Consider the following 22,776-nt stretch of genomic DNA (forward strand, 5'->3'; position numbering starts at 1 on the left):
ATGGCCAGTGAAATGTCATGATTTAGGCTTTTATTTAATTTGGATTTTCAGAAATACAGAGACACCAAATGATGCAAGAGAGACATCTTCAAGTGGGCAACCAAGATACCTCAGGCCTGTTGCGTGCAAGAAAAATAGCAAAAGTTAGAATATATAGACTGGAGATTCAACTTTCTTTTTGTGAGGGTAAGTTTTACCTTGACCAGTCCCAGTCTCCCCTTCAGTGATCTCGGCACACAGAAAGCTGCATCTTGGTGCTAAACAGAGAAAAATTGTACACACAAAAAAGCACAAGTTAGCATATATACAGCCTGGAGAATCAACATGTAGGCTTAGTTTTTTTTTTTTTTTTTTAATGGGAAGTAGTTTTTATCTTGATGCTAAACAGTGAAAACTTGATTTAACCAAGGCATTTGGGGGTTGCCAACCAATTACAGCATAGAGAAATCTGACAAGAATTTTAATAAACCATCAAGATAAAGAATGAAAATAAGTTAGCGAGTGCTATTTCCCCTTTTCCAGACAAGGCGATTAAATATACAGACTTAGGTTAACAGCTAAGACAAGGGTGTCAAACTTGGGTCGGTTCGCGGGCCGCAATAAGGTCAACTTGATTTCACGTGAGCTGTACTATTTTTTAAAGTTAGATATTTTTTTCTATTTAAATTGGATTTTAAAAAACTGCATCAAAACCCTAAATATTCAGTTTTTTAATAGAACTCAAACAAATGTTTGAGCTTTTTTTTTCTTCATGAGGGAAAATATCTTGTAATAATTTGTTTTTCATTTCAAAAGAAAACAAAATATTTGGGGGAAAATATTCAATATTAGCATGCTAAACAATTTTTAAAATAAATGTATTTTTAGATTTTACAATATGCTTTTTTTAAATTTAAAAACACAAAAAGTAAAAAATGGATTAAAAAATACAATTATTGATTTTAAAAAGGGGAAGACGAGGTAATATAATATACATGTATAATCTTCATTTAAATGTGATCCTAACAAAAAGTCACCACTCAGTTACTTTCTCCGGCCGCACAAAATGACACGGTGGGACAGATTTGGCCCGCGGACCGCAACTTTGACACCAGTGAGCTAGAAGAAAGTTGGCTTAAATTCTGTATACGTGATTTTGTTTGTAAAAACAGAACAATTACAAATCGGGAACGGGTGTTTAGCAATCAGAATGAAAACGATTACATACAAAACAAAAAGAACCAAGTCGTGCCCCTGGATGTCATTCTGGTGTGAACACTTACCCAGGAAACTGTCGCATGATGTCTTGCATTGTTTGATTAAATTTAAAGTCTTGCTACACAACTCAATATTGGAGAAAACGGAGAACATGCTTTTTAAGTCAAATCGTGACGCTAACACTAATGCTGACTAGTAACTTGTGGCACAAAGCCGGTCGAGAAAAGAAGCCCATACTTAAATCGCCAATGGTGTGTTAAACCTGGCATTAAACTAAGAGATTTGTTGGCGTATTGGGCTCAATTAATTGCTGAAAAATCTCCCGATCGCGTGATTAAAAACGCATTTAGGCCAGTGAATTGCTCAATTCCTTACCTCCCCGTTGGCGTTGGCGTGCTGGTCCACGTGGGAAAAGCGTTCCTAAAGGAAGAGATACTGCGCATGCACTCAATTAATTCCGCTACGTCAACAATAGGCGTAACCACGCTCATATTGTCCCGTCACATTGAGGCGAAACCACGCCCATATTATCCCGTCAGACACTATTATTGTGGAAAGCTTGCTCTTGATGAAATACTACATTTTGTTATTTTTTTGAAATGAAAGTCTTATGGGATGTTAAGCCTTTATATCAAATCAAAAGTTTATATTGTCATCATATAGTGATGTGTATAATGCAATGGGTGAAATATTCATTCAACAAAGGTGCTCTTAAATGGGTCAAATAGGTCAAAAGTTTGATGGCCCACATTTGAAATACGTCCAAAAAAAAGTCTTAAACTGGCTTTTTACAGTTTACACCAGAAAAGGGTGGCTTTGCACAGCCTACATAGGTGACAAACTTTTAAAAAAATTTAGTAGAGGTATTTTTCATTAAAAATGACCCATCCTTATCTACTCCCTTCCGCAGAACTTCTTGACGATTACAGTAACGAATGTTCGCTGAGCTCCTACTGCCTGCTAAACGTAAGTATCTATTGCTCTCTTGTGGTAAAATACTCCAGTGCAGGTTAAGCAAAAAACCTGTGAACGAAAAAATACATTTCAAAAGTGATCCGTTGAAATCTTTATTTTGTAAGCAAAAAAATCACCCACAGTAAACTAATACAAACTGACTCTTTTTCTAGACAAAATGAAGGAACTTTTATTGAAGACAAATGTTAATTCACCTTTTTTTTGGTAGAATATTTGAGCTGCCTGTCCTGCATGCATACGGAAAAAAATATTATGACAATCATAAAGAAAATTGGTACATTTCAAGGCCCAAATCAATACTTAAAAAAAAAATGGCCCGGAAAATACAGGAATGTTTTTACTGGGATTATATGACTGTTTAACCCCTTCGTGCCAGAATTTACAGTTAAGGAAGGTCCAATCATCTTGCTGTGAATCAAAATGTTTTTATCATTAGTAGAGGTCCAATCCCGTTGAAGTGGGAGGGTGGCAGCAAATAAAATACACAAGTACATAAAAAAAAAACGCTGATTACTTAAATCTAGGTATCAAGGAGTTAAAATGGACCAAAACCGAGTCAAGGACAGGGAGTTCCAATAAAATGTCTGACACCATATGGTAGGCAAATACTTTTGAGAATTTTTATTGGAATAACCTAAAATTTTCACAGCTTGTGTAGAAAATGTTTTAAGATTTTGTCTCGTCTTTTCAGGAAAAGAAAGGCCATTCACTTCAAAAGAAAAAGGCATTTTGCATGCTAGATTATACTCAGTCACCCAAGACACTGCAGCATGCCTTCACAAATTTTGCAAAGAAGGAACTAACTACAAAACAAATTAGAATAAAAGGGCTGGAATGTGGCATACTCTAACACGCAAAATGTATTTCTTAACCTGAAAAGATAGAAATACTAAAGGTTTCTACACAATGTGTAAGAATTCAAGGTCATTCCAACAAAAATTATCAAAATTATTGGCGTACAAAATGGGGTCAAGCATTTTGGACAAACTAAAACTCAGAAAAGCTTGTTTGACTACGAAGCAATATTCAGTGTGGATAAGAGTCAATACGAAAAATGATTGACTGCTTTTTCGGTAAAAACCCAAAACGCAGTGTTATATAAATGAAAAGAAAAAAAAAGAAGCAGCAGTAACAGTTAGACCTTGACAAAAAAAATGTTCAATATTTTTATGTCTGATTCTTACTTACAGCTGCAGTCACCGAGCAGATTTTCTTGCCTTTTCCTACAAAGCGTTTTCCTGCGGGTCAAAGAGCGCCGTCAGCCCGGCGGTCTCGTCGCTGCTCACCACGTCCTTGTCCGCTTTGGGCTTCTTGTAGAGCGACGGTAGATTCCGGATGTGGACTTCTTTCCGGAACTGCTGGCACAACGCTTTCTGCGAAAGGGATGGACATATTTAATGGACAACAGGCGAGATGTAGCACCCCCCTGGTGACATTACCTCAACGGTCCCGACCAGGAACCTTCTAAACTGGTCTTTCCTTTTCTTTTCCGTGACCTTCTGCGCATTGGTGGGCTCCAGCAGCCTGCGGTCGTAAATGTCCAGACCCTCCCGGTCCACGTTGGGGATCTGGTTCATCACCGTTCGCAACTCGGCGTAACGAGGTCGCTGAAAATACCCGTGGGTGTTAAACGCGGCCGGGCGATTGGTCTGCGTGGCTTAAAAGACACTTACAAAGTTGTCGTAGATCTGCATGGCCAGCAGAGAAAGGCTGGAATTGCAAACTTCGTGCTGCCCGTGCATTTGAAGACCCTTGAGGACGCTGACGAAGATCCAGGAGACGGCCTCGGGGAGAAGGTTCAAACCCACCGCCTGATCACAAATACAAAGATCAGTTTCATACATGATTAGTTTTAAATAAAAACATTTAAAAAACACATGAGCTATCGTTCTTTCTTTTTTTTTTAAATATATTTACTGTTACTGTAGTATCTTAAGTACGACAGGAGTTTTAGGGGAACATTTCAAGTCAGTATTAGTACTAAAGAAAATGCCCTAATTGTATGATGTTAAAGTCGTAGTATTATTGCAAGAAAAACAATAGGTCATAATATTACAAGATTTTAGTTAGAAGATTAGTATGAAAAAAAAAGCTGCTATATATTTTACGTCTATTATCTTACATTAGCTGGGTCATTAGTAAAAAAAAAAGAAGCTTTGATTTAATCTGATGTAAATGAACCAAAATATTAAGGATTTCTTTATTTGTATAGGCCATTTCTAAAATTTCAAAATAAATACAAATCAAAGCTAAAAAACGAATCAAAGAAACTTTTGAGCCTACCGGCCGCAAAATGGTCCAGCAGATCATGGAAGCTGTGCGGTGGCAGTAAGCGCCGTCCTTCCACGACAGCGACGTGAAGGTCAAAGACAACAGGGTCATGTAGATATTCTGCGAGAAGAAAAGAAGCGCATTGAACACGTGTCGGTCGGGAAGTTGGCGCGGCGGCTAAGACCAACCGACCTCGTGCTTCACCAGGGTTTTCCCCAGCTCGGTGAGCTCTTCCGAACCCGGGCCGGCGCCGGCCGTGGACGACGCTTGCGTGGACGCGTCCATCATGACGTCATCTTCTGCAAAGACGCCTTTTGTTAGTCTTTAACTGCCATTGACGCTGCTACATATCTATTCCATTTGAATGAATGAATGAACATTCTCTGCCAGCCTCCCAATTCAAATGGATTGGTCATCTGCTAGTGAAAATCTCATTTGGCACCTTCATTGTCCTCCTTGTTGCCATGCGCTTCGGGAAGTTTTCGTGAAATGCAGCTTATAGCTGAAACGGAAAAACATGATCACCTTAAAATGTCTTTTTTTAAACACTGTAATTATGATTCATTCTTTATATATATAAAATATGTAAAGGAATTTGAGCTCCAAACCACACCAAGTGACGATCATAATACAAAATAATATCTAGTAAGAGATTGACCTACTGAGAAAATCCAGCACCTCCCTGGTGACAATGCGCACCAGATGCTCCTCCAACATCTCTTGTGTCACATGACTGTCCTGACACACCACCGTCTCTTCTTCTTCCTCCTCACCACTGAGCGGGGGGGGGGGGGGGGGGGGGGGGGGGGGAACACCAAAAAAACATGTATTGACGTATTCACAATCCAGATGAGCTCAAAATATGCATATCTTCCCACATACTGCCACTTACTTGATACAAGCCCTCTGGTGAATGATCTTCCACTTCATGTTTAAGTTCTTTATATACATAGAAGAAAAAAAATGAAAAACTTGAGTGACTTATTGACAAAAATGGCTTCATAACCAAAAAATCAAACCTGAAGAATGAAGTTGAAGAGAGGCCCGAGGAGTGGGCAAAGGAGACAATCGTAATATTCCGCTGGACACGACAGGACCATTTGTCTCATAAATAAGCGTGCCATGTTGTTAAGGAAATAATGAAGTGCAAAATGGCGGGATGGGGACATTTTTTGAATGAGATACAATGAAATATATTGTTTTGGTGAAAAATTATACAATTACACTTCTCTGAATTGACATTGCACGGACTTGCCGCAAATGTTAAGTGCATCAAATAGTGCTGCAACCTAAAACTAACCAGTGTAAACAGAAAAAGCATTCTTTTTGCCAATTGTAAAACTAATGAATTATCTAGTAAGTTGCTTTGACTTTTAAAACTGTTGTACATTAAACATAAGTGATAATATTGGTGCCCTGTGATTGGCTGGCAACTACCCTCCCACTTTAAATGAATTGGACATTTACAGCTGATAAATTAATGACCAATACCATCTAAATAGTTGATATTCTATTGAAAAAACTGTGAAAGAGGATATGGAAAAAAGGACGAAGTCTGTGGTCGGGCACGTGGTCGAGAGAGAAGAAAGCCGACGCAGAAATGTCCTCTGCCAGTCTATTAACGCTGTAGAACTCTTGCTGAAGGGAAAGCCCACCATTTCCTAGAATGTGATAACTACCAACAAAAAAAATCCAGTCAAATAAAAAGGAACGGATGCCTATGGGAATCTTAGGAGGCTTAGTTAATTTACCAGTTTTCGAATATCTGGCTAAAAAATCCCTGCATGCGTTCCAGGCTGGATTTAAAAGGAGAAGTGTCAAAAGAATCCTGCATAGAAGGATTAGCCAAACCTAGAGAAAACAATGGAATAAAAGAGGAGTTATGCTAAAATTTAATCAGCAAGCATTTAGTAAAAAAGGCTCACCTAGAAGCGTGTTTTTCTCTCCATCCATCAAATCGTACGCTCGGGTAAAGGTCTCGCTCAGACGAGCTCGATTCTCCGGTGCAAATAAACTGTTTTGAGTTCTGCATGGAAAACAAAAGTGAATAGCTTGACAGGTATATGGCATTCGCTAAATATGCGTTGTGGTAGTTAGTAAAAGAACATTTATTTTTATATTTGCTTAACTTAGTACTTAAAGAAAAAAAAAGTTGTAATTTTTTTTTAAAAACATGTTCTCATGCAGTGTCATTAAAAACACTCTTGGTTCAAATAGATTGGACGTCTATCGCCATAAAAAAGGCAGCTAGATAGTTAAGACAATTCAAGACATACCTGATGAAAACTAGCAGGTTGGGCAGGAAAGCTAAAAATTGGGCGGCGCAGGGGTTTCTGTAGATAGGATTTCCCGACGGTGAGTGACCCAGCAAGTATCCTCCGGCCTCGGCAACATGCGGATCGGCAGGCCAGCGCACCCGCTTGCACACGGCGAGCATGGCGTTCAAACTGAAGCCCAGCTGGTAAAAAAGAGAAAGCAAACACAAACGATGAATCACAGTAATTTTAGATTATTATGCCTGTGAATGCTCATTTTTGAGTACAGGTTTTTCTCCTTGCTAACATCCACCAATTTGTAAGGAAATTGTTTTTTTGTTGTTTTATGATCCAGCTGGAATCCTGTTTCAAAGTGAAATACTTTTGTGATTTTCAGACTAGGTGTAAATTCAGCAGGAGACTTGATATAATATTTGTCTCAGGATAATTTGGTGCCCTCGTGTTATTTTTGTTGATGAAAAACACCTGCAGCTCATAGTCAGGTGAAGTTTGTATGTAATTTTTTGTTTTTTTTTGCGAACAATTTGTGGCTTATAATAGACACTTACAATTCCCCTGTTGAGGCCGACTTCGTCCACTTCTCTTCTCTGCTCGACGACTACCTGATCGGCTCCGACAAATGTAAGGAACAGAACGGGATTGGACAGCACCCTGGGACGTTGAATGAATGCAAAAGTGGGAATGTCAATTAAATTAGAAAAAGACAGTTGATCACACAGACAAAAAAAGGAGGCAGAACTCACTGCTTGGTGGCGTCTGACGTCCACTGGGCCATCATGGAGGCCAACAGCTCGTCTATGAACGCCTTCTGCTTCTCATAGTCTTTGAACTCATTACTGATGAGGACCAGAGATTCTATCAGTGCGCTTTTCTCCATGAAGGTTAGCGAGACGCCGCTGGAGAACATCTCCTTCACGTGGGTGTAAAACAAGTCGAAACAAGGCTGCGAAAAAAACATAATGAAGGGCAGAAGGATGAAAAAGTTAGGAAAGATTTGTACGCCATCTGCTGGCCCATATGTCATGTCAAACAGCACTGGGTGATATTACCAAAATCATTTGTGGGAAATCGCGGCAAATCTTGATCAGGGAGCAAGAGGCGTGCCTCCTTACACTATTCACCGCTCGAGTACGTGGTACCTGTTTTCAAATATATTCATGGTCATTGACGTCAACAGAATCCAATGCTTATTGTACGTGGAAGTCCTACCTTAATGTCCACAACTTGCTCAAATGTGACAGTTTCAAACAGCTGCAAAAAGGTCAAGGAGGAAATTGGTCATAACAAATTCAATAATTTCCATTGGCAGCAGTAGACAATTTCAAAATAAAATCATTCCCTTGGACTGACCTTGGAAAGGACCTGAGGGAGATACTGCAGCCTGTATTGGACGAAGGGGAAGAGGTTGGACACGTTGGTAAGCAGGCAGGAGACCACTAGGGTATCTTTGCTGTTGAAATTCAGCATGGCCTGCAGCAGCTCCATGCTCTCGTCAATCGGCAAATTCTGCGTGGTCAAATTTCCCCTTATTGGACCCCCACTGTCGTCCAGTCATGTTGGAAAGTGTTGTCGGTTACCTCCTCCTCCAGGGTCTTCAGCACCTGCGGCACTGCGCACTCCATGAATATTGTCAGAGCCTCCCACTCCAGACCCGGAGCGGGCATACCCTCTCTCCGAGCTGGAGAGGAAAATAGAAATAAAAAATTAAAAAATAAACATAATAGCCATTTAATGGGAAACAATAATACACATACTAAAGTCAACATTTTGTCCCCCAGAAATAAGTCATTTACAAGACCAGTAGACATTTGCTACTAGAAAAAAAGGAATAAAAAAAGTCAAATAAATCCTACAAAAAACACTGCAATATGAAAAATGAAATTTTGACATTTCAATATTTCTCAGTTCAAAGAACACAAACCAGTGATATTGTTATTTTATTTTTAACCACCGTTTCTATACAAAAATGCTGCTAAATTTCAATCTTTTCCTCATTTATTCTTTTACAAAAAGGATAAAAAGTTACGTACATGCTACGTTGCTGTTTCCAAGCTGGATTTGCAGCCACACGGCGACCATCTGGAACGCCTGCAAGGGAACGATCCGACACGCCCAGCGCACGCTCTGTCCCACGCACGCCCGAAATGCTGTTGACCAGAAAAAAAGAAAAAAAATGAGCCACAACATTCCGTGATAGACAGATTTCAACCAGAGAAATGCTTACAATTAAAGAAAGGTTGGAAATCCTCATCACTGTCAAAGTCCACCTGCGAGTACTGGCAACTCGGGTGATCGTTCTTGGACGGAAAGCCCGTCTGGGAAGATGGAGGAAAGAAACGTGAGCAGAGATCCGGGTCGGCCTTTCGGAAAAGCGGCAACGCGATCACCTTGGCGAGGTTGGATATGCACGTTCTGAGGTACTTGATGCTCATTTCGACGATGATGGGATCTTGGATGAGAGGCTCGTGTCTGAAGATGGACGCCCACGTGGGCACAGTGCACGAGCGCAGAAACTGGTGAAGAGCAGAAAGGTTTTTTTCAAACTTATTTTAAACTTAAATTTAACATAAAGGGTCATTAGGCAATCATCATCAAATATCTATAACCCGGATGCAATATATTAGCATGGATACTTTTGACAACCCTATTAAAGTAACACAAACTTCAGAATAAGTGAATATCTGTTTTCCTCTTACCATGCTTGAATGTGTTGTAAACGCCAACAAGGCTTCCAAGTACTTGCTGAGGTTTGAGGGAACATCCACTTTGGCTTCTGAACCCTGGAGAGACCATAAACCAGTAGTATCAAGGCCTGCCGCCCGCCATTAATGCAGTATTCAATTATCAAGTGATCCACTCTCCCAAGTTTGGATGTCTAACGCCAAGTTCGGACGCTTGAAAATTCTATAGAAAAGGTTCTTGAACGCACCACCAGAGAGACCAGTTGATTTCCAAGAGCGCATAGGACTTGACACAACCTCTTGAGGAACACGTAGTGTCGCTCCACCACTTCGACTGGTCTAAAAAGCAAGTGTACAGTTACCAACTGGACGGTATGGGAAAGATTTGCACATGTACTTACTGTGTTTCGGGGGATGCCAGACCATCAGCTGACCTGGAAGCATATACACATATTTATATACCTATATTTTTGGCGTACATGTTTACTACAGAAATCTTCCCATTTTTTATTTTTTTATGTCTTTGAGAATTTCTGAACAAATTTGATGTCAACAATCCTAACTATTGATCGGTTAAAGCAGCTGAACATTAAATTAAATGTAATCGATTCATCTTAGCAGGATGTGAGAATGGAGTTGGCTTACTGAGCAGCCGAAAGGATGTGATTAATGGCGAAGTCATCAAACAATAACATGAACGGCTTCCTATCCTCCACCCTGCCCTGCGTAGGAACGGAGATGATCCAATTACGAGCCGCTTAAAAGACAAAACAAAAGTGAGCCAACGGAGGGAACCTTTCGACTGATGGCGATGAGGAGGCACTCCACGGCCTCCAGCTGCAGTTCCGGCTCGCTCAGTAGCAGACACAAGTTCTTCAACAGAGAGAAGTTGCTTGAAGTGATGAACACCAGAGGGACCCAGTCGATGTAGCCAGCAAGTGTGTTCAGGGTCGCCACCGCCACTCTGCAGTGAGATCTGGCCTGAAATTGCAAAAACCAAAAAGCATGCTTCACCAAGTGCTGTCCAATATGCATCTTGCACCGACTTGCTACAAGCACACTCACCTTCACTCCATGTTGTGGACCCGCTTTCTAAATAAAACAAAAAAAAGGAGAGTTAGGTCAGGTGAACATAGCGTTAAATAATGGCCAATCTTTGTGATTAAGTCACGACAGCCATAAATGCCTCATCCTATTTACCAGACTTTGGTAGATGTCGATGTTGTAGCTCAGAATGGTCATGAGAAAGTTGAAGATGCTATCCATGTTTTGTGACAGCGTCTGCTGGATATCACGGCGCCGCTGTGGAGGCAACGTCTGGAAGGTGATCACGTCCTCTGCCAGCCTCAACAGAATGAGCATTACCAGCTCAGTCTGAGCTTCCTGTAATAAACAACAGAAAATTGAAGAACATTTATTTTTATCATTACTAAAGAAGGATTTCAAAGGTACTTTGTATTTACCTTTTGCTATATACATTTTGAGTATTTATTTAAAAGTAGTCCAAATGCAAAAATACTTTAATTTTTTTTTTAAAAAGGCAATACTTACATTATTTACATACTTATAACTACATTGGTTGTTTAACAACAAAAACCTTATCAACAAAATACTAGCTAAGAAAATTGTGAATAAAGATAGGAGAAATAAATATTTTTTAAAAAGCCAAAATATAAATGTAATTTTTATTTTTGTCTGTGAAAGCTGTTTTTTATTAATCAACTATATATATACACACATAAAAAATAAACACATTAACTAAATAATATATATATGAATAGGATAATTGATTCATAATCTTGTAAAAATTGTTCATTTTCAAAAACAAATTCCACAAGATGGAAAAGCAAGGTTAGACATCAGCATGACGCAGAATATGAATGCAAGCTCACCCCTTCGTTTGAGAGATTTTCCAGCTCCTCAAGCATGTTAGGCCAATTCTGCGGCCACTCCCTCTTGATCATTTCCACCACAACCCGTGAGAGTACGTCTTTAATGTAGCTTTCCTCTTGTAAGATTGGTTGTGTACCCTAAGTGCAAAACATGAGTCAAATCAACCCCAGTATTTCCAATTTCAAACACCTGCAAGCCAATACATACTTGTGACAACAGCTGCATGGTGTAGTCTTTGACTTGGATTTTTTCATGTAACTCCATATCGTTCCATCGGAATCTGCCAGGGAAATTTTTGGTTACTTAGCATCAAAATGAATTTAAAAAAAAGTTTACAATTATTATTTTAAATGAATAGAAAATAATTGCAGTTTCATCTGTTTCATTTGACTTTGGTGATTCAACACGCTTTTTAAAAATAATTTAACCTTAAATAGTTAAAAATAAAAAAGGGAATAATCCTTGCATCCCATTGGGAAAGATTCATTCATCTTTTGAATGGCTTATGCTCATATGGGTCCCTGGGGTGCTGGAGCCTATGCCAAATAACAACAAAAAGGACTTACTTGATGACATGTTCCATAATTTGCAAGCCAAAGTGTCTGACTACGGGAGGTTGGGCTTTGTCCGTTAGTTGAAAGCTGCACGGGACACACAGTGGACTCTTCTCTTTAAACTCCTCAAAAAACTATAAAAAAAGACATGACATAGAAGATATTAGATTCCATAGCATCTCACACAGTTGGATGACCATAAACATACCCACAATTGTTTAAAATTTAGAACGCTCAAGGAATAACACTGGGTAACAAGCCTTCTGTGCCATAGACTTTTTAAATCAAGAGAAACTACAACTAAGCACTCACTTTTAAATGTGTGACAAGTTATTATGACTAGTCCGATTGGGTGACGTCATAGGCGCGCCTACGCATAGTGTAAATAAATGTAGTACTCGAATCAGGTTAGCCCCCTCCAAGATGGCTGCTCTCTGTAAAGTTGGCTTCATAATACACTCTTGTTTAAAAGAAACACGATTGTGTTATTTAATTAAAAACATGTTAATTGATAAAATAAGATGAAAATCAATTTACATAATAAATACATTCCGATCCGGGCTCACTCTACGAGAAATGGAAGACCGTTTGGTCAGCGTGTTATGCAGAGCATTCATGAACCAGAATTATGTTACAAATACTGCTTAAAACTGAAATTGGATTATGAATTGCACTCAAAATGAAAAACCACAATTTTCTAATTCCGATCTTTTTACAGGCGATTCATTTTTAGGTCAAATGGCAACTCCGGCTGCCTGCTAGCAACAAGCTATCCAGTCAGTATGCTACCTTTAGGGCCTCCAGTCGGTATATTTGACTCGATTCCGGGTCCATGGTTACGTTCACAGCTTTGATAAGCTGCTCACACATGACAGCGACATCCATGGTCCAAGTCGCACCGGGCTACTCTTTCCAGCGAGACTAGTTGTACACAACCTGCTCCGAGCACCAAAAACTGAACGTGCAGAAAACGTGCCTAGTCAAGAATTTTTGGAACGTTCCGCTTCCCATAGAAAGGGGTGTTTTGGGGAGTTGTAGTTCATATTTTAAAAAAAGCAACACCCAAATATTACATTGAATAAAAAATGGTATCTGACTGAATTTGGTATTTATTATTCTTTCACTTTGGTTTGTTTGCTCTTCAAGCCGGATTACTAAACATCAGTCTGAATCTTCTGGCCCCGTTCCAATATGGCAGACAAATGACGACACTCGCCCCAATTGGATGCTCATTTCTAGAGTTTATGTCATTTGACAAAGTTATTGCGCGTTCAAACCAGTGTTAGTGGGCGTGCACTTCCTTGTTTTGGGCATTCACGATTGGATTTCTCAGTATACGCCACAATGTTTCCTTTTGATTTTTTTTCTGCCACTTCTTGGACTTTGATTGCTCTGTTTGTTGGGTTATGCCTACTGTGAGTATGCCAAGATTCCGATTGTTTTAAAAACATGGTAAACTAACTCATTTGCTGCCTTTGACGACGATAGACGTCCAATCCATGGAGGGGTGGCAGGTTTTCCCCCCATCAAATAGGATTGGACATCTATCACTGTCAATGGCCGTGCATGAGTTACATGCAAAAATCAAGGTGTCACTGGGTTAATGTTTTTTTAATTTATTATGAAGCTCAATTATTGTTTTAATTGTTGCTTGGTGATTTTAATGTGAAGTAAACCGTTGGTGCCCAACCTTTTTGTCATTGCATACAAAATTGTATTTGCTTATTTGAAATTATTTTTGACGAGAAAACAACAAAATGTAAAACTTACTATTGTTTATTAAAATTGAAGGAGGAAAAACTGTAAATATGATCTTAATATTTTTTAAGTACTGAAAAAAAAAATCAAGGCTGCAAGTTTGACAGCTGTCAATGTGACTTTTGTTTGCAGGTATGGCGTGTGGCCTTTTGGACACTTCAGAAAGTTGGGAATCCCAGGACCAAGACCCTATCCTTTTGTCGGCACAATGTGGGTTTTGAGAAAGGTCAGCAAGAATAATGAATTTCACTGGGAATTTGTTTTTTTACCTATTAATCCTAACTTAACCTTTTACCTAATTTAACCCTCTCACCTTTCTTCTGGAATTTCATGTAGGGGATGCTTGTTGCTGACCGGGAATGTCACTCCAAATATGGAGACGTCTGGGGGTGAGTCTTGTTGCATAACTACACTGACGTAACACAAAAATGCGGCGTTACAAACAAACCAGGTAAATCATTACACATCAAAACCAAGTCATTATGGCAAAATGCAAGTGTTGTAATACATTACAAAATACAGTGAAATTACTCAAGCTTTTTTTTCCATCAATTTTTCTCATAACTTCATTGCGTCCAAACTATTTTTGCAACAATAATAATTATATTGAAACATTTTGTCAATTGTCAATTGAGAATTTTGACTTTTTTTCCATTATAAAAATACATTTTGATCAAAGCGACACTGGTTTGTGTTTCTGTGCAGAATGTTTGATGGGAGAACGCCGGTATTGATGGTGACCAATCGTGAAATTATCCAAAATGTGATGATGAGGTACTGCAACACAGTGTTCACCAACCGCAGGGTAAGTAAGAATCCTTACCAAAAAATGTAAACAAAAAGATCGAATTTATTATAGGCCTTGTAAATAATTGCATTTTAATCGGCTAGGAATAATTGTTCTGAAAAGCTACTCTTTTTTTATTTCTCTTAATCTGTTGTAAAAAATAATCAATTAAAATCCCAAATAGCAATATATAATAAATAATCAATAAATAAGTAGTCAACATAAAAAGTTAAAATATGTTTGAAAACATGTTTAAAAATGTTTGGAAACTATAAAAAAAATGAGTTATAATGGATGTGGTCAATGTAATCACAATGGAAAAAAAACTGCCATTAAAATGCATTCATTTTAAAACTTAAGTATTTACTCATTGGCTGCCATTGACAACGCAAGAAGTCCAATCCATTTCCCACTTGAAATGGATTGGACGTCTCGTCGGGATAAACTCTTTTGAATTCATAGCATATTGAATGGATGCCTCATGATTGGACATCTCCCATTTTTTCCTTCCTGCAGGATATTTTTTCATTCGGTGCTTTTTCTGACTCCCTAACCACGGTGAAAGACGAAAAATGGAAAAGAATCCGCGCGTCAGTATCACCTTGCTTCACAAGCGCAAGATTGAAGCAGGTGGGGCCGCTTTAGGACAAGATGCAACTTTTATTCCCCCACTTTTTTCTAACACGTTTTATTTCAATGTAGGCATTTTCCCTGGTGACTCGTTCCACGGAGCGACTGGTCGCAAGTCTGTCTGAAAAGGACCTGAGCGAACCTATGGACATCAAACAGTACGACTCTTCATACAACATTTGTAACTGTTTACAACTAGTAAACCTATGTTTTATTTCATATGACAGATTATTAAGGAAACAAAAAATAAATAAAAATCATAATATTATGCAGGGGTCAGGGAACCTATTGCTCGGGAGCCACATGTGGCTCTTTTGATGGGTGGATCTGTCTCTCCGCTCACCTGTGAGAATATGGAAACCAGATACTACATTTAGAACTGCTTTAATCATCATTTTTTTGCATTAGACTCTTCTGTAATGCATACTTTATTGCTTTACAAATGTTACATCTTATTTTTGGACATCATGATTTTTTTTCCCGATTAATTTATGGCCAAAGCCAATCATTTTATCTCCCTGTAGATTTTTTGCGCCGTACAGTCTGGACGTGGTTACTAGCGCTTCCTTCAGCGTGGACACCGACTCCATCAACCGTCCAAACGACCCTCTCATTGTACACCTCAAAAAAATCATGGACTTCAAATTTTGGCCCATTATATTTTTGAGTATGTGAACAGTGATTAATCTCTCACGTGTATAAATTTGGAATATTTACTAATATTCATTCTCCTTTTACAGTACTTTTCCCCCCTCTGGAGAAATTGTGCAAGTTGCTCAACTTTGACTTGATGCCCAAAGCCAGCACTGAATTTTTCTTCAACATTATTAAGAAGTTTAAAGACCAGCACCGGGAAGGACAATGGGTGTGTACATTTTTACAGAATTGGCACTATCATCCTATGACAAATCCCATCATATAAAATAATCTTCACATTTTCACCTGCCAGATAACAACCAGTACTAAAGTAATAATCAACATGGTGATAAAATTGTGTTTACAGGACCATTCGGACTTCCTGCAGGTGCTGATTCAGCACGAGATACCACAGTCAGATATAAAGAGTGAAAATGAGCAACCAAGTAAAGGTACACGACTCCAAATTGTACATTTTTTGTTTTTTTTTGGTCACCAAAACGAGACGATTCATTATTCCCAGGTCTAACGGAAAGAGAAATCCTGTCCCAAGCTTTCATTTTCATCTTTGGGGGCTACGAGACAACCGCCACCACTCTCACGTACATCCTGTACACCATCGCCACCCACCCAGACATCATGAAGACCCTACAAGAGGAGATCGACGCAGTTTCCGGCGATGTAAAATGACCAACGCTTTTTTTAGGGCGGCTCCATAGCCCTCAATGATGTCTCTCCTTTACCTCCCACAAGGGTCCCATTTCATACGAGGCCTTGCAAAATATGGACTACCTGAACTGCGTGTTAAGCGAGGCAATGCGCGTCGTTCCGCCTGGGCCTCGGCTCGAGCGCATGTGCAAAAACAACATGGAGATCAACGGTCTCACCATCCCCAAGGGGACGTTGGTTGTCGTACCAGTGATGGAGGTCCACAAGGACCCCCGCTATTGGAAAGACCCAGAAGTTTTTCGACCAGAAAGGTAAGAATATGGTGAGTTAGTCATTGAAGGTAACAGACGTCCAATCCTAAATGGGTGGAAAACTTAACTGGTCGCAGACTATATTGTGTCATGGCACTAATTATAGAGCCTAATGAGGACTTTGAATTCATCCAATTAATTTGGGAATACAACCAAATATGTATAAACCAAATATATATTTGTATATAACCAAAATCTGTATCCATGAAGAAAATCGAATTAAAATCCAGTTTTATCATAACTATATCACGTCATATGTTAAAATAAATAACTTTCTAGAGTCAAAGATATATATTTTTAAATATCACTGAATATGCCTACAAAATAACAAAAAACGTTTCCAGAAATTCAATACCAATTAAGTTATATTATAATATTATAGTTCATTATCATGTAACACCTCAAATTAAAGGGCCTGGTGAGGGCTTTCCACATCTAAAAATTCTTAATATGTTAGAAATACTGATCTGTAAAGTCTTGGGCTAAAATGTAATAGTAAATTATTATTTTGTAAATAACGCAACAGGTTCGACAAAGAGCACATCGGTGAGATTCAATCGGGTACTTACATGCCTTTCGGCTTGGGCCCTCGCAACTGCGTGGGGATGCGCTACGCTCTCCTCACGGTGAAGGTGGTCTTGGTCCGCTTGCTGCAAAGCTACAACGTGGAAACGTGCAAAGAGACAATCGTAAGACACAAATCCCATTACACTCATATTATAATTATTCAAACCTAAACCCTAATGAGCATTTCCTTCCTTCTTTTAGATGCCCCTGGAGTTTAACTGGAAGTACCAGCCTCTTAAGCCAATCAAATTAAAGCTCACGGCCAGAACTTAGACCCAAGAAGCCCACAATGGCAGAATGAATAAAAACAAGTCTTACCCGCTTTTTTGATGCATCATTTCAAGAAAATGCAACACACACTGTCAACAAAAACTGTATTTTCCTCTTACAAAACTACTGTCCGGCGTTCTCGGTGACATCAATGAGCGACAAAGCTAACGAGCAAAAGATTTTCAGTCTCCTGAGTTAAACCAGATGAGAAATATTTGGAGGAAAGGACGGGATAAAAAGGCGTTGCTGTGCTCAGTTTTTTAAAAAAGACTTGGAAAAAAGTTGGGTTGCTCTTCCTGGCGAGCCAGCTTGAAGGCACGGTGTTGCTACTAACAAACAGTTCACTCAGCACTCACTCCCAAAAAATTGACAAGGTCCACGTTTGGCTCGGATTACCTGAAACAGGTAAAAAAAAAAGCACCATTCAACCAGTTGGTCGAGTCCCTTAAACGGCTGGTGAAGATTAAGACGGAACCGTTTAAAAAAAAAAAGTGTAAACAATCTCCGCCAGGGTACTTCCGGATGGCAGAAACGTGGGTGACGACGACGATGACAATCGGGTTGTTTTTATGAAATAGCCCAGGGGTGGCGAACATGCAATTCTTGAACCGCATGCAGCTCGAGAGCCCAAATGAATGCGGGTCTTTGCTTCTTATTATATTTTGTATATAATGTGGCTCTTTGCCTATTCTTTCTTAAAACACCCAAATTCTTCAGGGCCCATTACAAACAAATAATACATTATATTTAAAAAATATTTATTTGGCAGTGGTAGATGGGGAAAAAATGTTGTTTGTATTTAACTTGTTCGCCACCCCTGAAATAGTGTATTGTTAATGTAATGGTTCCAGAGGACTTCTCTTGAATTTGGACTTCCCGTTGAAACTGGGTCACATGCACCAGTGCAATTTCCAGGTCGGGCCACTATTTACATTTTCTGCCACCCGGACGTACACGAGTCGTCACGACGCAACGTCCTCCTAGCGGGTCCTGCTTTTCTACCGCCGCGGCTGGTAGCGGGAGGAAGAGGACGGAGCCACGGCCGCCAGCGAGGCGGAGGCCGCGGCGTCTTCGGCTTCTTCCGGCTCGCTGCCAGCCTGCAGTTCCTGGCTGACGCTGGACTGCAGGGCGGCTGGCGTCAGCCACTCTTTGGGCAGGCAGCTCTGCAGGAAGGGCACGCAAGAGCTGAAATAGGCTAGTCGGTTCACCCAGCGTGGAATCTCACGGCCACACAGTATCTGAATACGTAGGAACAAAAGACATGTAAGACTAAAGGTGAGCATTCAAAACAACGGTATCATATTACACTGCATAGAAAAGGATCTGGTGAGATCTTTTCATGACTCTAGCAGACCAAGGTATTTATTCATAAATGTAGCTTATTGTTAAAATGCCATAGTAGTCAAGTAAATATTAATTTAAAAAATTGTATCTCATGAAAGCACTCCGTAGTAGCTTTGTAGAACTGCAATTATTTGGACAACATCACTGTATAGGCCACATATGCTCTTGCAATACCATCAAGCAGCCTCTAGTTAGTTTTGGGTATTGTCTACTCAGGGCGTAAAATAAGACAGGACAGCCTACACGATATATGCAGAGAATACTGTAAAAACAACCAACAATTGCCTCATTGTTACAATGGAAATGTCCAGGCATGTGTATGTGAGTGTCTGTTCGTGTGTGTGTTCCAGTCGGCTGTCATGCCTGGGCCTGTATATCATTACGTTTTAATCCCTATCTGAGCGTTGGGACTAACTTTAAGACTCCCTGCTCATTAGTCAGAGCAGGATAAGCCGATTTGGTCTCACACACAGAGTTGGACAGTTCAGTTCACTCAGTTTGAATGCACCATATTATTTTACGTCTTGCTTTTGATTTTACGTTTAAATGCAGATGCATTTAAAGAAAACTTGTATTTTTGGAGCATTGATATTTAGTTAATAATTTTAGTGTTGTGCCAATTGTCCCATAATAAGTATGTCCATACATTCATCCATTTTCTGTGGCGCTGATCCTCACAAGGGTCGCGGGATCAAGTGTGTACCAGCACCATATCAAGACGTAATGCAGTATTTGTGTTTATTTTAGATACCATACCTCTGAGAGTGCCGAAGAAAAATGGTTGCAGTTTTTGTGCATGAGGTGGTAAGCGTTGCCTTTGTATTCTTTGCCCATTTCCTCCACAATCCGCTCCACATCATCTTCGGTGAAGTCTGTGCTGCCCAAGACGATGGCTTCCCTGTACAAGACAAAATGTTGATGGAAAATGTGTATAAGTAGTAACACGTCAACCGCAAAAGGTTAGAAGGCTGCTTCTGTTTGTACTGGATTGGTTTAGGTTGCAGCACTACTTGATACAATTGTGGTAGGTCTTAATTAACAAATTGAGTTTGGGAAAAGCTGATAATAAATGTTGCGTAATTTTTAAACAAATAATACAAAATCTTGATGCAGTAATCCCTCGCCATTTTGCGGTTCAACTTTTCACCTTCTGGATCTGGAAATTTCTGCCTTTATTTTGCCCTTATAAGGGCTATTGCCTTTGTATATTATTACCACGGTTCAGTAGGCATCAAAGACACGTGTCCGTCTGTCTCCAACATCACGGGCCACTTCAATTAGAGCAGAAATAATCGGACACGCACGCATGATCCAGGCTAATAAGAAGAGGAACAAACTTACTTGAATTTAAAAGTGTCACCCAGCTCGGTGGCGTCACCCGGCGTGATTTCAAAGATCCCTGAGAAGGGGTAAGGGTGTCCCCCGTATGCAAACTCTGGAGGAAAAGATGCACTATGTAGAGTTTTTACAATTACAGGGCGTTGAGAAGAACTCACCTCGGCCGTAGATTTCAATTCCTGAATGGAAGACGCCGATGCCGAGCGTGCTGGTGAACTCATTGATCCAATACTAGGGGAACACACCAGAAATATAATTACAAATTTGTAACCATTTTGGGTGGGGCTTATCTGCGAGTAAATACGGTATTTGAATTTTCAACACAAAGCCAAAAATACAAAATATTGTGCTTTAACTTTTTTTTTCATGACATACTAGTAGGTCAAGTTTTTCAAAACTGTAAATAGCCTTAATTTTATTCATGCCATCTTAAAACATGTCTATTTATTATTCTTTTTTTCAAAATAATTTTATAGGAGAAAGAAGCCCATATTCTTTGATGACATAAGGGCCAGTCATGTGATTTTTTTTCTGTATTTATTTTTTCCAAGAAACCAAAATAACGTGACATGAAGAAAAATGCCTTTCAGAACATCAGCTGATTTTGCTTCCACTTTTAATTGTCAGGCATTTTAATATGAAAGACATTTAAATGGAGGCCCATTAAAGAACTGCTTCCGCTTATATTCTCTGTAAGGCTCTTATCTCAAAGCTTGTTAAAACCTGCTGCCTGTGTTGCACAATATATGCGTCTATGCGCTCGTGGGACTTTTGTGCTGTTTTTTTTTAAAGCAAAACCTAAAAATGGGAAGTGGTTAAGGTGCAACTATATAAGGTGGCCTCCCTTAATAAACCCATTCATATGACAAATGACTGTATTTTGGGTCATTGAAATAAAATGTACCTTTAATATTATGAGTTAATACATTTTGACTAATGAGTGAATTTTATATTAAATGTTTATAAATGATTATGTTTACAAATAAAATGGTCATATAAGAAACTATAAAAATGGTAAATGAATACAAATTACAAGTAACCCAGTCCAAATGGTTAAGAAATAGTCAATATTGAAATAGAATTGGTTGAAAAAGGAATGAAACGTAACTATTACGTGGCCTGTGGCAAAATATGAGTTTGGCAGTCCTGGTTTAAAGGGTTAAAGACTGCACTAAAGCACTTAAGAGCTAAACAGGAAATGCATTTGGCCAAGACAGGAGAGGGTGGGCGCGTCTCTTTGTGTGATGATCCTGAAAGTCATGTGACGCACTATTGCTCCTCAAATTGAAAGCTACGACTTACTTTTCCATGAATTAGTTGATACATTTCAATTTCACTTTGGAATAGAATGCAAGTGTAATCTTCACAACCATGTCCAGCTTATAAAGACCCCCCAACCCCCTCAAAAAAACACAACAGTCCAGCAGGATGTCAATCAATGATTCATCAATACATGCATGTGACTCATCCACATTCTTTTCATGATGACAAAACAGTGATTCTGCTTGCATTACTTGCTCGGAAAAATACACTTTCCCCATGTTCCTCATACAAGGCCCTGGCAATGAATCCAATTCAAGTTTGTGATTATTATTATTGCAGATGATTTAAAAAAAAATCAGTTTTGTGCTGTTTATTATTGATGAACAAGCTTGTCATTGTTTTCCAAAACAAAAGCAGTTGTTTCCAAATTTTCCGTCTCTTTTCCTTCATTTAAATTGATTTAAAAATGAATTATCCAATTTTAGAGGATGAAAGAAAGTGGAGAATGTTTATTCACTCTTTTTCCTTTGAATTAAAGTTATAATAAGAATTACAACATTTTAATGAAAAAGATATGAATAAAATATAGAACAGTTTCAGATTTTCAATTTAATATATTTAATTATAATCATTCTATAGAAGACTGGGCGAGTTAAAACTTGTTAATTCATAATGTAATTAACATTTAATTAGTTTAAGTGTAGATTGAGTCATTGTTTCATAATATATGAAATATTCAATATTATGACAGTACCTTTAAATATATTTTTAGATTAAAATAATAATAATAATACCTAATCAATAAAAAAGTAGTCAACATGCCAAAATGCTATTAAAATTTAAACCAAAAATAGCAACACAGGGAGTTACCATATCGTAGACATTTAGAATAATCGGCTCGTTTGCCATCGTGTGGTCCTCCCCAAAGCAACCGGGCAACGGTGCTTCTTCGGCGGGGTCCTCGTTGTCCTCCCCCGTCAAACTTGAGCCCTTTCCCCGCTAGACGGGTAGAATAGGCTTCCCCGGCTTCGCGGCGTCCAACATCTGACAGGCAGGCTTTTCATCAGCCCTGGGGCACGTCAAAGGCACGAGAAAAGAAGCCAAGCAGCAACGGGAGCCTTCAAAGTCGGCGACAAAAAAAATGATGACTTCACAGACGCGATCTCTGCCTCGGCAGGAAATGTCTTGACGTGATACATAAAACGACTCGTAAAATGACGTAATGTGTTAGCGGTGTGTAAATATATAGTATGCTAGAATAGCCTGTCCAGCTAGCTAACGGGAAACGGAGAACGAAACAGGAAGAAAGGAGGAAAAAATGGACTGTGGGGGAGAGTGGGCGTGAACCAGGATCGA

At 39.2% G+C, this 22,776-nt stretch overlaps 3 protein-coding genes and 1 long non-coding RNA gene across 4 annotated transcripts; 1 reads left to right on the forward strand and 3 right to left on the reverse strand.

Annotated features, from left to right (window-relative positions):
• Nucleotides 1–13: 13 nt before the first annotated feature.
• LOC144205533 (uncharacterized) lies at nt 14–1,713 on the reverse strand. The gene is made up of 3 exons (XR_013328119.1): nt 1,573–1,713; nt 198–257; nt 14–116 (listed from the first exon to the last, which is right to left on the reverse strand). It is a non-coding gene; the product is annotated as an uncharacterized LOC144205533 (long non-coding RNA).
• Nucleotides 1,714–2,248: 535 nt separating this feature from the next.
• Nucleotides 2,249–12,841, reverse strand: xpo5 (exportin 5). Its single transcript, XM_077728947.1, has 33 exons — nt 12,637–12,841; nt 11,860–11,981; nt 11,501–11,573; nt 11,293–11,430; nt 10,601–10,783; nt 10,466–10,492; nt 10,196–10,381; nt 10,046–10,122; nt 9,802–9,834; nt 9,649–9,739; nt 9,416–9,499; nt 9,107–9,232; nt 8,944–9,034; nt 8,750–8,866; nt 8,297–8,397; nt 8,070–8,225; nt 7,929–7,970; nt 7,769–7,858; nt 7,463–7,662; nt 7,268–7,370; nt 6,720–6,901; nt 6,369–6,469; nt 6,195–6,294; nt 5,982–6,118; nt 5,463–5,560; nt 5,336–5,382; nt 5,106–5,218; nt 4,886–4,945; nt 4,636–4,742; nt 4,456–4,563; nt 3,846–3,983; nt 3,612–3,779; nt 2,249–3,545 (listed from the first exon to the last, which is right to left on the reverse strand). Exons 1-33 carry the CDS (start codon nt 12,730–12,732, stop codon nt 3,396–3,398), a joined length of 3,645 nt encoding a protein of 1,214 aa, XP_077585073.1. The 5' UTR covers nt 12,733–12,841; the 3' UTR covers nt 2,249–3,395.
• A 267-nt stretch (nt 12,842–13,108) lies between these two features.
• On the forward strand, nt 13,109–17,528 carry LOC144204959 (cytochrome P450 3A40-like). Its single transcript, XM_077728948.1, has 13 exons — nt 13,109–13,262; nt 13,738–13,831; nt 13,942–13,994; nt 14,311–14,410; nt 14,909–15,022; nt 15,095–15,180; nt 15,547–15,689; nt 15,763–15,887; nt 16,026–16,110; nt 16,182–16,339; nt 16,412–16,638; nt 17,165–17,327; nt 17,407–17,528. The coding sequence occupies exons 1-13, from the start codon at nt 13,192–13,194 to the stop codon at nt 17,476–17,478; spliced, it is 1,491 nt and encodes a 496-aa protein (XP_077585074.1). The 5' UTR covers nt 13,109–13,191; the 3' UTR covers nt 17,479–17,528.
• Nucleotides 17,529–17,562: 34 nt separating this feature from the next.
• desi2 (desumoylating isopeptidase 2) lies at nt 17,563–22,724 on the reverse strand. Its single transcript, XM_077728951.1, has 5 exons — nt 22,291–22,724; nt 20,316–20,388; nt 20,161–20,254; nt 19,576–19,717; nt 17,563–18,713 (listed from the first exon to the last, which is right to left on the reverse strand). The coding sequence occupies exons 1-5, from the start codon at nt 22,327–22,329 to the stop codon at nt 18,474–18,476; spliced, it is 588 nt and encodes a 195-aa protein (XP_077585077.1). The 5' UTR covers nt 22,330–22,724; the 3' UTR covers nt 17,563–18,473.
• Nucleotides 22,725–22,776: the final 52 nt, after the last annotated feature.

The sequence above is a fragment of the Stigmatopora nigra genome, chromosome 12 (assembly GCF_051989575.1).
Source record: "Stigmatopora nigra isolate UIUO_SnigA chromosome 12, RoL_Snig_1.1, whole genome shotgun sequence".
NCBI lineage: Eukaryota > Metazoa > Chordata > Actinopteri > Syngnathiformes > Syngnathidae > Stigmatopora > Stigmatopora nigra.